Genomic DNA, 13,134 nt, shown 5'->3' on the forward strand with positions numbered 1-13,134 from the left:
TTACTACCTCTTCCATGGTGCATAGGCACTTCAGACAAAAAGAAAGCTTCTTGTCCAGACAGCCGAGAAAGACAGTGAAGGTTTTTTTTTTCCCCCCCAATTTAATTATTAAAATTATTATGTCTATTTTCATTCAGGTAGACCATGATCTTCCCTGAATCCTCTAGGGATAACTTAGTAATTAATTTATCATTCAAACCAGAACACCATTAAAAGTAAAAGAAACGCTATGAGTAATAACACACATAAACAGAACTGTTCTGGATGAAGTTAGACTTATAGTTATCCATACTCTAATTATAACTACTTTTTAACAAAAACAACTATTTACAGGGTGCCTGGGTGGCTTAGTCGGTTGAGCGACAGACTCCTGGTTTTAGCTAAGGCGTGGTCTCAGGGCTGTGAGGTCAAGCCCCATGTCAGGTTCCATGCTCAGTGCAGAGTCTGCTTGAGATTCTCGCTCTCCCTCTCCCTCTGACTCTCCCCCATCCCATGCTCGAGTTCTCTCTCTCTCCCTCTCTAAAATAAATAAAATCTTGGGGCGCCTGGGTGGCTCAGTGGGTTAAAGCCTCTGCCATTGGCTCAGGTCATGATCCCAGGGTCCTGGGATCGAGCCCTGCTTCGGGCTCTCTGCTCAGAGGGGAGCCTGCTTCCTCCCTCTCTCTCTGCCTGCCTCTCTCCCTACTTGTGATCTCTGTCTGTTAAATAAAATCTTAAAAAAAAAATAAAAAATTAAATTAAATTAAATCTTAAAAAAAGGAAACAATAATTTACATGTTAACTATTGCTGAAGGTAACATATAACATGAGTTCTAAAGCCAAGTGTGATCATTTGGAATGCATACATACACACTGCAGATCATTTGGATATAAATTTTTTATCATTTGACAATTCATTTTAAATAACAAATTGTTTCCCCTTAAAACTGTGAAGCTGTTGTCCCACTATTTTCTATCTTCCCTTGTTGCTATTCAAAGATCCCATGCCATTCAGATCCACGAGTCTGTCTATGACTTTTTTTCCCCCTGAACCTTCAGTACCTTTAGGATCTTTATCTTCTTGTGTTATAAAAGTTTATGGTATTGTGCCATGACATGGGTCTCTTTTCATCCACTTCTCTGGGTACATTTATCTTTCAGTTCTTGAAAGTTTACTTGAATTATTTCTCTGATAATTTTTTTTCTTCGGTTTGTTGTTGTTGTTGTTTGTTTGTTTTGTTTTGTTTTGTTGCCTCCTGGAATAGCTGCTGCTGTTAAAATATTCATACTACCCAAAATGATCTATAGATTCTGGGAAATCCCTATCAAAATCCAATAGCATTTTTTACAGAAATAGGAAAAAACAATTCTACAATTAGTATGGATCCACAAAAGACCCCATATAGTCAAATCAGTCAGAAAGAACAAAGCTGGATGACTCACATTTCCTGATTTCAAAATATATTACAAAGTTACAATAGTCAAAACAATGTGCTATTGGTGTAAAGACAGACATATAGCCAATAGAACAGAGTAAAGCCCAGAAATAAATCCACACATGTACAGGCAGTTGATCCTTGACATAGGTGTCTAGGACATACACTAGGGAAAGGACAGTCTCTTCAATAAATGATGCTAGGAAGTTGGATATCCACATGCACAAGGATAAAATCAGACCCTTACCTTACACCATACCCCAAAATCAACTTAAAATGGGTGGAAAACTTAAATGTAAGACCTGAAACTAAAACTTTTAGAAGAAAACATGGGTGAAAATCTCATGACATTGATTTTGGTGATGATTTCACGGGCATGATACCAAAAGCACAGGCAACAAAAACAAAAATAAACAAGGAGATATCATCAATCTAATGATTTAATAAGATACCTATTTTTGGACAAAGGGGGCCTTTTTGTTGATAATTTTCAATCATGTGAATTAACTGTATTTCTTTTATTTCTAATTGCAGAAATAGAAGAATATTCCATGGAAGTGTTATGCCAGGTAAGATAGATCTTTGGGTAACATTTGTGACATTTTTACCGATATAAGTGTGGGTATTCATTTACCATCCTAAGAAAAGATTTCACAGCATTTGGGTATAAAAGTCTTACTGTAAGTTAAGATGGCATTTCAAAATGATAGCTAACATCTACTATCTATCAGTTACTATTGTAAGCCATTGGATAGAAGAGGAAACTGAGTCATGAGGAGGTAAAGTAATTGCCTGAGGTCAACAGCTAGTAGAGCCAGGTCTGAATCCTGAGAGAGCTCCCACGTCCCTCCTCATGGCCAGTCCACCATCTTGCCTTTCCATCCTGAGAATTGCAAAAATCACCTTATTTTGGTAGAGATGTTGTTGGATAGTCTGGGGAGTGTGTGGCTTGGCGGCTGTAATGGCGCTCCCATTCTAAGTGAAGCATGAGCACCATTGGGGAGGGGCCCTCATCTCAGAGCTTATCAAGGCTGAGGTGAGGAGACTGGTAGCCAAGCCTCCCATCAGCCAGAGGACAAAAGCCAAGACTGGAGGGGCCAAGGGGAAGGCACAGTGTCTTGGTTGGCCATAAAACTGGTGGTGCTGGGGATGCCTGGGTGGCTCAGTCGGTTGGGCACCTTCAGCTCCAGTCATGATCCCAGGAGTCCTGGGATCGAGCCCCACATCGGGCTCTTTGCTCCATGGGGAGCCTGCTTCTCCCTCTCCCTCTGCCCCCTCCTACCACCCCTTGTACTTACTCTTGTTCTCTCTGTGAAATAAATAATTTTTTTAAAAAATCTAAAAAAACCCCTAGCAATACTGCTAATTATGCTAAATTTACAAAAAGTCTCCGTGTAGGAGTCATAGATCTGTTCGGACTGTCCCCCAGCCAGGCCCACATGCAGGCTTTGGCGCCTTTTAAAAGGAGCCTTGATAAAATCTGACTTTCCAGTTAGGGTTGTCCTTCCTTCCTCAGTTTCCAGGTCCTTACCTCTTCTGCTCTGCCACTTCTGATCTTGCTCCTATCTCCCCTGAAATCCTGCTAAGATCTCACCAGCAACCCTGTGGGGGGGCCTCTACCCATCCCCCTAACATTCCTTCACTGGACCCCTGCTTGTTTCTGTCGAAATCGGTTCTTAAGACAGGTAAATCAGGTTGCTTCAGGTCACTTGACATAACTTCCCTCCTGAAGAAGGTCCTTAGACTAAGACAAGCAAGATAAACCTGTGATGCTCCCATCCTCTGGCTCCACCCTTGAAAGTGATTGCTATGTACACTACTAGGTAGGTATTCACCCAAAAGAATTAAAAATCTATGTCCACCAAAAACCTGGACATGAATGTTCATTAAAAAGTGTAAACTGCCTCAATGTGTCATCAGCTGATGAATGGATAAAAGCGTGTGGCATATCCATGCAATGGAACATTATTCGCCACAAACAGGTGTGAAATCATGATGCATGCTTCAACATGAATGAACCTCACAAACCTTATGCTAGGATAAGCCAGTCACAAAAGGCCACGTGCTGTATAATAATTGCATTGTTATGAAGTCTCCAGAAGAGGTCATTCCATGGAGACAGAAATGAAATTAGTGGTTGCCCAGGGCTCAGGGGAATGAGGAACAGGAGTCCCTGTTAATGGGTATAGGGTTTCCTTTTGGCGTGATGAAATGTTCTCTAACTACATAGCAGTGAGGACCTCACAGCTCTGACCACAGTAAAATCCGGTGAATCACACATTTTAAAAGGGTGAATTTTACGGTATGTGAATCATCTCAGTAGCGCTGTCATTTGAAAAATTAGCACAGTATTTCCATGTAAAATTTTATTTAAAATACCCTATATAGGGCGCCTGGGTGGCTCAGTTGGTTAAGTGACTGCCTTCGGCTCAGATCATGATCCTAGGGTCCCGGGATCGAGTCCCACATCGGGCTCTGCTGCTCCCTCTGACCCTCCCCCTTCTCATGCTCTCCTCTCTCCCTCTCTCTCATTCTTTTTCTCTCAGATAAATAAATAAAACCTTCTAAAAATTTTTCTAAAAAAAATAAATAAAATACCCTGTATAAATTTTAATAACCCATATAATCTTGAAATGGAGGGTTGTAGGAAACTGAATGAAGAACCATAATACTGCTTATCCTCAAGCATGCACAAAAACCCTTTTCTCAACGTTCTCCCAAAGAAACTGAAACCACTTTTTTCTCAACCATAATTCCTTAATGTTGTGGGCCAGTCTATCATACAACTGTTACTTATTTTAGAATAGGTACCTTTAAGGAATCATGAACCTTTTCTCTGTATGTCTCTAGTCTTAGGATTCCAACTTAGGGGTGTTGGAATGCATGGCAGAGGTTAGGGCTTCCACGTGTGAGCTTGGGGAAGACACAGTGCAGCCCCTAACAAAGAAGACACAGGAATTCGCCTCCGGAAGCAGTTGAGATGGGTGCGTACAACTTCTGAATGGTCTGTTTTCTTTCTTAGGAGATGGTAACCTTCCTGGATAAGTTGGTGAGTAATTATTTTGAACTGATCTCTGGAAACTTCTGTTTGGGTGGGCAGTTCAGGATGCAGCCTTTGAAGGTGTCTGCAGGTAGAACCCCTGAGGAGAGTGGCGAGGGCAGGAACAAGGACACTCTGGGGCAGTGGGAGGCAGGGTCGTTGGTCAAGAACAATTATAAGCACAGAGGTGGCAAAGTGTGTGGAGAAGAGTGTAGTGCCAAGTTTGTTGTGTTCGTTTGTTTCACGGAAAGCATTTTCCAGGGAACAGGATACCTCTTCTCAGCTTTGAGTCAGGGTAAAGAGCTTTGCTTGTGCCCAGAAGTTTGGAAACTACCCTATATCCTATAGACTAACATGTCCAACTTTTTATGATTGATACCCCTTTAGAAATACCTCAGATCAAATGCCTTCAGGTAACCTTGTTTGGAATGACACAAAGCAGGTCAGCTATGGTGATGGGAGACTGTACTTTTGCTTTTTTACTTACAGGAGATGGAGATAGTCCACTTCTGCCACCCTCGGTTAGGTCACGGTGGTGGGGTGAGGACACAGTAACCTGGACTGAGGGGGAGAAGGGTTAAGCCAGGACGGTGACAGTGGAGGGACAGCTGAGAGAGAACCTGAAAACAGTGATATGGAACCTGTTCATTGAATGTAAGGGTCAGGAGGAGAATTCCAGATGACTAAGTATCTACCCCTGAATTCCATTCAGTGGCTGGGCACTGTAGGAAATGAGGCAAAGATGTCATGGTCCCTGCCCTATCCAGATTCTCAGTCCCACAGAATTGGCTTTGGACCCTTTGAGAATGCCAGGGACATCTAGGAGGGCATGACCCAGTGTGACCACCCCAGTTCTGATTCCAGAGTGACCTCCCATCTAGATTTCCAGCTGGCTGAGAGAGTCTCTGACTCTCTTGGAAGAGAGCCATTGGGGTTGCTGGCAGGCTGGGGTAGGTTTTGCTCCATGGCCCAGGCACTCCTGGGATGCCGAGGGAGGAAGCTGGGCCCATGACAGGTGAGGTGGTGGTCCTCCACGTGGAGGTGGTGGCTGAAGCCATGGGAGTAGATGACAGGACTGAGGGCTGCTGAGCCGTGAAGTGCTCCCATGTGACAGGAGAGGAAGGAGTGGACTCACTGAAGGGAGAAAAGAGTCTAGAAAAAATATTGTCAACAGAAGCCTAGGGAAGAACATTTCAAAGGAAATGTCTGATGCCGCAGGATGGTCAGAAGAGTGAGAGCTGAGGCGGGGCAGGGGGGTGGGGTGGTCTATTTTAAGTGATGAATAGCCTTTACGAGGAAGTTTCAGTGGACTCGGGTCACAGGGAAAAAAACCAGGCTGCGGGGACTTAGGAAGAGCGCCAGAGAGGCCACTAGAGTAGATCATTGCGAGAAGCTGGGCATGGAGAAGGCGGAAGCATGGCAGGGAGCTGAGCCAGGGAGCCACTTTTCAAGGTTGTGTGGCAAGACTGGCGAGGCCCTGAAAGGCTCTGATGTGGCTGAATGTGGTCAGCGGGGTGGGGTGGTAGTCAGGAGAGCCTGATTTTAAGTTAGAGAGGCCTGGGTCTGAATGACCATCCACGTGGCCTCGGGTAAGTCGCGTAACGACTGCAAGCCTCTTTCCCTACTGGTAAAGTGTGTGTGAGAAGGTTATGGAGGAATTCCAATCAAGAGGTGTAGGCACTAAGCCCGGTGCCTTGGACATAGTAGGGCCTCTACAAAAGGGAGCTGTTCTTATTCATTGTTGGCAGCAGCATTAGAAAGGAGGCTGCAGGTAGGGAGGGAAGGGTTAAAGATGCCTTGGAGGTGTCAGTGGTTAGTTAAGGGAGGGAAGATCCCAAAAGAGAGGGGAGTAGAATCATAATCACTCAATGAAAGACGGACATGGAACACAAGGAGGTGAGTCATACCAACTTGAATACAAAAAATAGGAAAAGAGGTGAAATGAATTTCGATTTGAGGGAAGGTAGAGAAGAGGAGGGAATTTGGAGTCTGTGGCCTTAGGCTTCTGAGAAAATAGAAAAGATGAATCATCTGTAGAGTCTCCATGGAGCCGGTATGTGTGGGAAGGGAGGCTTGAAGAGGGTGGACATAATAGTGTAGGTTGATGGAGGAGGAGGAGTCCTAGGAAGTGAACAAAAGGTTTGCCGACTGAGGGTTTGGGCCTACAGGTTTTGGGCCTACAAGGCTGTGGAGCCTGCCCATATTCATCTCCCGTCTCTGTCCTTCTCTAGGGCATCCCTCAAGCGGTGTTCATTGGCCATGATTGGGGAGGCATGCTGGTGTGGAACATGGCTCTCTTCTACCCTGAGAGAGTGAGGTAATTAGGCCTCAGGCACCAAGAATTTGGATTTGAATTCCTATTAGTATTCTCCCTCAGGTCTTGAACTCCAGTAAACTTTTTGAAAACATATAGGTTATCTGGGAAGGCAACAAACACCTAGCTTCTCAGTGCCTGGTGACCCCTTAATAAGGAGGGTTTAAAGAGCTAATGTCTTAGGAAGCAAGGCCTGTCCCAGGTACTGGTATTGGGACAGCTAACTCAGGGCCTGGGTCGCCAGTGGGAATGCAGGAGCATGGTGGTAGACTTCGGGGGGAGTGGGTGAGGCAGCGAGGGTGGTGGGGTCATAGAAGGGAGTGCCAGAAGAAACTTCGGTCCTGGGCTGGGAGTCAGGACACATGGCTTTCAATTTTGCCCTGAACTGGCTTTGTGACACATCACTTCGTTCATTAGGCCTTGGGTTTCCTCAACCACAGAGGGGTAATGGTAACTCCTTTCAACTGTATGGCCTGCAAAATGCTATGTCAAGTTAGGATGGCATTTCGTGACCGCCATGACGTCATTCCTAATCATTCTTAGCATGGCATCAGGGCTCTGGCAGCAGCTTTTGGACCCAGAGAGGCAGGTGGTCTTCGTGGCTGGCAACCGTGGTAGAAGTCTGCATCACCTCCCATTTCAGCCTGGGGTCTTAGCAAATTAAATAAACACCATGCTTCCCAGCCACCAAATGATTCCAGTCACTTTTTACTTGGTGGCATTTATAAGAGCAGAAACACTGGGGATCTTGGTTCAGCCCAGCATCAGCTCAAATGGCAGGATATCAGAGCCCAAAAAGAGCAAATACCTCCCAAAATATTTTTTTTTAAAGTTGTTGCACTCTTGTTTGTCTGATCTCTTTAGCTTCTCTCTCCTGTTTTTCATTCAGAGTTGACATAAGAACTCAGCTCTTAGGAATCAGGTCTCTAGGAAGTTACTGTACAGACTGTATTAGATGCTTCTTGAAGAAGCAAAGGGAAGTAGAGCAACACGCTTATGATCTCAACTTTGAAGGAAGTGAAACACCATCTTGATGTTTTATGAAGCCTAGTCTTTGTCTCTCCCATGAGAATTTGAGAATATTTAACATGAGCCCAGTGAAGTTGTACCCAGAGTAACATTAGGTCTGAGACAGGCAAGTGTGGTGTGCATTCCTGGTCCTCTTCTCATTGTTCTGTTTCCGTCCCTTCTGCCATTGGTTTGGTAGTAGTTGCTCCTTCTCCATCTGTGCGCATCAAAACGACCCTGTTACTGCCTTCCTGGGGGGCAAGAAGAAGCCAGGACTCCCTTCCAGGGCTGTCTGTGGTGGGACACAGCATCTCTCTCCTGGGCAAAGCTGATTCTAAGAATATTGTTGAGGTTGATCTTCACCTTTCTGGCCAGAAAATGAATGAAAGAGGGGGACAAGCCCACCTTTAATGTGGACTATTTCTTTAAATCCTTGGTTTTGGCATTCTACTCAGATTAACTTCAGGAACCTATTTAATGTAAGGGTCTACTCACGTGTTTGGCCAAGAATACCTTTTTTATAATCCTTTTTTATATCCTTTCTTTGACAGTCATCTGGAGATTCTGTTTCCAAAAAGAGGCTGTGGTTTAGCATTTTCCAATCTTAATGCTGTTGGCAGCAGCAGTTATATGCTAACATCTCTGTATGCTAACATGTGGTGATGATAATTTTCTTATACATGGAATAAACGGTATGTCAAGGCAATCGAAAAGAAAACTTTAGTCTGCTCAGAATATTTAGAAAAAGCTAGAATTTCTTGAGTTGTGATTTAAGTAATGCTTAAAATAGGTTCACTCTGGTAACATGAGAAACCTTTAGGTGTTGGTATAACTTACTTTATAGCCTAATTTGCACTGTCTAATGATGGCTATTGAACATTTGAAATGTGGTTGATTCAAACTGAGATGAGTATAAGTGGGAAATACCTTCCAGATTTCAAAGAGTTAATATCCAAAAAAAAAGCGAAATATCTTACTAATACTTGTTTAATCGATTACTTGTTCAAATTATTAATAAAATTATTAATATTTTAGAAATATGTCAAATATTACTCAAGTAACATTAGACTTTAATATTAATTAACATGTAATTGATATAAAATACTCTAATATTTCATCTCACATATTTCTTTTTACATGTTTTAATTGGCTAATGGAAAATTTAAGTGATATGTGTGGTTTACATTATTCTTCTGTTGGTTGGCACTGGTTAAATCTCAGCACTTCTTTCCCTGATGACTTCATTTGTCCTTTGTTATCCCATTCCTCCTAGTTTATGTCTTCCCCAGATATTCTCTTCTCTCCTTAATTATCTCTTGGGAAGGCGTTTCGCTAGGATCAGAGTGGGCATGGGATCCCTTACTGATGAGCAAGGCTAACCATGGTCCTGGCTGACTTTTGTCAGCCCTGCCCCCTCTCAGATATAGCCTTCTCTCGTTTTCCTCTCACTGCCATCCTGTTGCTCTTGGGTGACTAATGCAGTGGTGTGCTGGCCCTCTCCCTGCTTCTGGCGTCCCTCTCTGCCTCTATGTCATGTATCACTGCTTGATACATCACTTCCTGACTGCAACTTCAGTCTGCTCCTCCCTTCTTCTCAGAAGCCCTTATGGTTTTCTTGGTTGTCTAGTAGCATCTAATCCAGACTCGGGGCGCTTCATGTCCAGGCTCCCACTTGCCTCACTGGCTTTATTTCATAAGATGCCCCATTAAACACTTGGCCTCTGGCCACATAGATCCTTTGTGCAAACTTAGCTGCAAGCTTTGCCCGCTTCTAGAATTTGCTTGTACTACCCCATGATGTTTCCCTTATAGTATCATTTCCCCTTCACTCTACTCTTCCACCCCTAAAAGCCAGGTTCTCTCTTTTCCATGAGATCTTCCATGATATCCAGATCTAGAAAGTCTTGGTCTCCTTGAACTCCCATGGTGCTTAGGCTATTCTGAATGGCTCATATCACAGTCTGTCTTGTAATATAGTCACGGGCATATTTGTCTAGCTTCTTAAGATTATAATAAGCTCTTCAAGTATTGATTTTAGATCTTTTCTCCCCTAGAATATAGCATGGAATTAACTCAACACAGAGTTAAGTGAGGGAAGGAAGGAGGGAAGGAGTGAATGCATTTTTAGAAACTATAATCCAATGAAGGTTGATATACTGCACATAATGTATATGTTTGTGTCTGTGTGTCTTTGTCTCAGACAAGAAGGTGAGAAATGCTGCAGTTTATTGTGAAAAAAAACCACTGGGCTAGAAGTCAAGAAATCAGAGTGTTGACCCCCTTCTTGCACACGGCTGGTGTGAGACCTTGTGCACGTCCACTTCCTGCTCAGAGCTTCCTTTATGATTCTTACAGACTGTCTTCTTATAGGGTCTGTGTCTTGGTGTCTTTTTTCCACAGGGCAGTGGCCAGTTTGAATACTCCCTTCATACCGGCAAATCCCAATGTGTCCCCAATGGAGAGAATCAAAGCCAATCCTGTTTTTGATTATCAGCTCTACTTCCAAGAACCAGTAAGTTTGGGACCCTGAGCACTTACGATCCCAGCAAGGTTTTTGTTCTTCTTTCCCCTTTGTCTTTCTTTCTCCCTATTGGATTGGTTTTCTCCATGCCCTTTAATTTTCCATGGCATTCGTCAGAGATCTTACACATGGGCTCAGGTGAAAGGCACTCCATAGCTCGGGCGGTCCTTCCCAGGTGACGAAACATTTCTGTGTGTGCATATTTGGGGTGGCGAGGGGAAGGGAGTGGGGGTGACAATGCGGTGCATTCTCCTGTTTCTCTGAAATTGTGGAGTGGGAGGCTGAGTGCTGGTTTGGAGCTGTCTTCCCTCAATTCTGTGGCTGAGAGGCTGATGAAGCCCACCTCTGGTTGGGGACAGCTCCTGGACTCTTGCTGGAGACCTGGTCCCTCACTTGCTGAGGAGTGTGGTTTGTGATTACAGGAGCACCAGAGCCTAAATGCCCTACTCCAGGCCCCATGTGTGCTTTGAGATATGTGGGAGGTTTCTGGGTATCACCTCATGTGACACAAAGCCTAAGGTGCCCGTCAAAGATTCCCTCTGGACCTTGGGTTGACACCGTGATGGGGTGTCATTGTCACCTTCAGGGGGATTTGCTGAGAGCAGCACTGGGGTAAGCATCATCTGGCCTCATTGGGGGAGGACACCTGCCATTCATTCACTCGTGGACTCTGGACCCTAATGTCCAGCTACATCTGCGTAATTCCAGAAAGGATAAGAGATGCTTCCTTCACATGCCTAAGAGAGAAGGATAGATTGAGTTAATAAAGAACACAAGAGCATCCCCTGCTTCTCTCACCCAGACTGTGTCTTTGCTGCTCACAGGAGGTACCATCCCCAGCAAGGGCCACAACCATCCCAGTTATAATTTAGGAAGTGACTGTTCTCTAAGAATGATTTCATGGGTGCCTGGGTGGCTCAGTCGGTTGTCTGACTCATGATTTTGGCTCAGGTCACGATCTTAGGGTTGTGAGATTGAGCCCCAGGTCAGAATCCATACTCAGAGTGGACTCTCCTTGAAATTCTGCCTCTTCCTCTGCTCCTCCCCCACTCTCTCAAATAAATAAGTCTCTGGGTGCCTGGGCGGCTCAGTCGGTTAAGTGTCTGCCTTCAGCTCAGGTCATGATCCCAGGGTTCCTGCTCAGCAGGGAGTCTGCTCCCTCTGCTCCTCCCCCCACCCCGCTCCAGCTCTCTCTCCCCATTTCTGTCTCTCAAAAATAAATAAATAAATAAAAATTAAAATTTAAAGAAGTAAATCTTTAAAAAAAAAAAAAGCATGCACATACACACAAAGAACAATTTTAATTGATAAGACAGTGCCTTCGAAGAGAAACATTTTTTTTAAAAGATCTCATTTATGTACTTATTTAAAGGGTAAGGGGAAAAGGAACATTGCCCCTGGTGAGAGAAATGGGAGGAAGGGGACAGGACAGTGAGGGGAAAGGGTGGGGACCATGAGAAGTGCCCCCTTTGGAAGGCTAGGATAAGAGAGAAAGGAAGGAGGTAAGTGTCCCTGTGGCTTGGACACTAAGCTCTGGGCCTGTAGTTGATGTCAAAAGTAGTAGAGTAGAATCCTTGTAGAATCCTTTGCCTGGTCAAAGATGGCCCTGTGAAAATTCTTCCAGCTGGACTGGAAATCAGAATCCCAATTTCAGGTGTGACGTACTATCTGCCACCCTTTCCCAGGTGCTTTCTTCACCCCTGTGGGTTTCACACTGGAGAAGCCTCTGGTGATGGGGAGAGAAACACAAAGTCTTGGTGCCACCTGTCTTGGTGGTAGCTGCCTTGGCCTTTGGGAACTGGGAAGGGAATAGGGTCCCACCCAAAACTGGGAAGCTGGTGTCTGGATTCCTTTGACCTCTTATTTGGTCCTTTCTCAATCTCTGGCTCTGCTTGGCTTCCACCCACCAAAAGCCCAAACCCCACTACCACCCTCTGTATGTCCAGAGTACACCTTTCCAGAGGAATCCCCCCATAGACACTTCCATCACCAGCACCCCATGCTTCATAGTGACTTGTCACCTTCTTCCCCAGCCCCCATGCCCCAGGTATGGGCAACAGGCCCTCCATGCTCAGGCCCCCGCTCCTTTCTCTTCCACGTTTTTTCCTTTTTTCTTCTCATCCCTTTGGAGTCAACATTCATAAGAAGACTCCTTTCTACTGCAGAACAGAGGTGCCCCCTGATGGGGCTGAGGAGTTGAGCATGACAGTGTCAGAAATATCAAGAAAAGACTCAGTATCCATGAATTCATCCAGCAGATGCTTCTGCTCTTGCGGTGTTTGCCAGTGTCAGAGTTGAGGAGCGACGTCTGAGGGTTGGAACAGTTCTCAGAGAAGCTGGCAGGTAACACGTCCCTGGAGAGTCAAGCAGCCACACAGGACCGTCATGAAGGCCCAGCTTACTCTGGGAGCTCGTAAGAAAACACAGTTCATTCTTACCAGAGGAGAGACATTTGAACTAGCCCTCGAAAGACGAATAGGATCCATGTGGGTTGCTTGGGAAGGGAACCAGCCTGAGGGGACAAAGGGCTGAAAAAGCAGAACTTGCTTTAATGTAGGCAAGTTATTTATCTTCCAGAAATACCATGGGACATAAGAGAGCTCCTAACAAAATACTCAGTGATCTGTACAGTGGGTTTCAGAAGGTCTGGAACATCATAAAATTGCCTGCACGATGCACTGTGTGCACATATTTTCTCAGGGCGGGAATTCCTTCTTCATTTCCTTCAGAACTGTTACGTGTTCGGTACAAGCGAGGAGCAGCTGGAGCCGAAGGGCAGGACCTCAAAGAGCTTTAGTTAATGTGGGTTGTGTCTCTTGGTCTCTACCATACTAGA

The 13,134-nt window shown here is 44.8% G+C and overlaps 1 protein-coding gene across 2 annotated transcripts in view; it reads left to right on the forward strand.

The window, feature by feature from the left end:
- The window catches only part of EPHX2 (epoxide hydrolase 2), a 59,919-nt gene that overhangs the window by 25,311 nt on the left and 21,474 nt on the right, over positions 1 to 13,134 (forward strand). For both annotated transcript variants that reach the window (XM_082726833.1, XM_082726832.1), the window contains 4 exons: positions 1,950 to 1,984; positions 4,438 to 4,464; positions 6,687 to 6,772; positions 10,178 to 10,289. In XM_082726833.1, coding sequence (XP_082582959.1) covers positions 1,950 to 1,984; positions 4,438 to 4,464; positions 6,687 to 6,772; positions 10,178 to 10,289 — 260 coding nt within the window. The remainder of the gene's footprint in view (positions 1 to 1,949; positions 1,985 to 4,437; positions 4,465 to 6,686; positions 6,773 to 10,177; positions 10,290 to 13,134) is intronic.

Source organism: Mustela nivalis (assembly GCF_964662115.1).
Source record: "Mustela nivalis genome assembly, chromosome: 4".
Lineage (NCBI taxonomy): Eukaryota > Metazoa > Chordata > Mammalia > Carnivora > Mustelidae > Mustela > Mustela nivalis.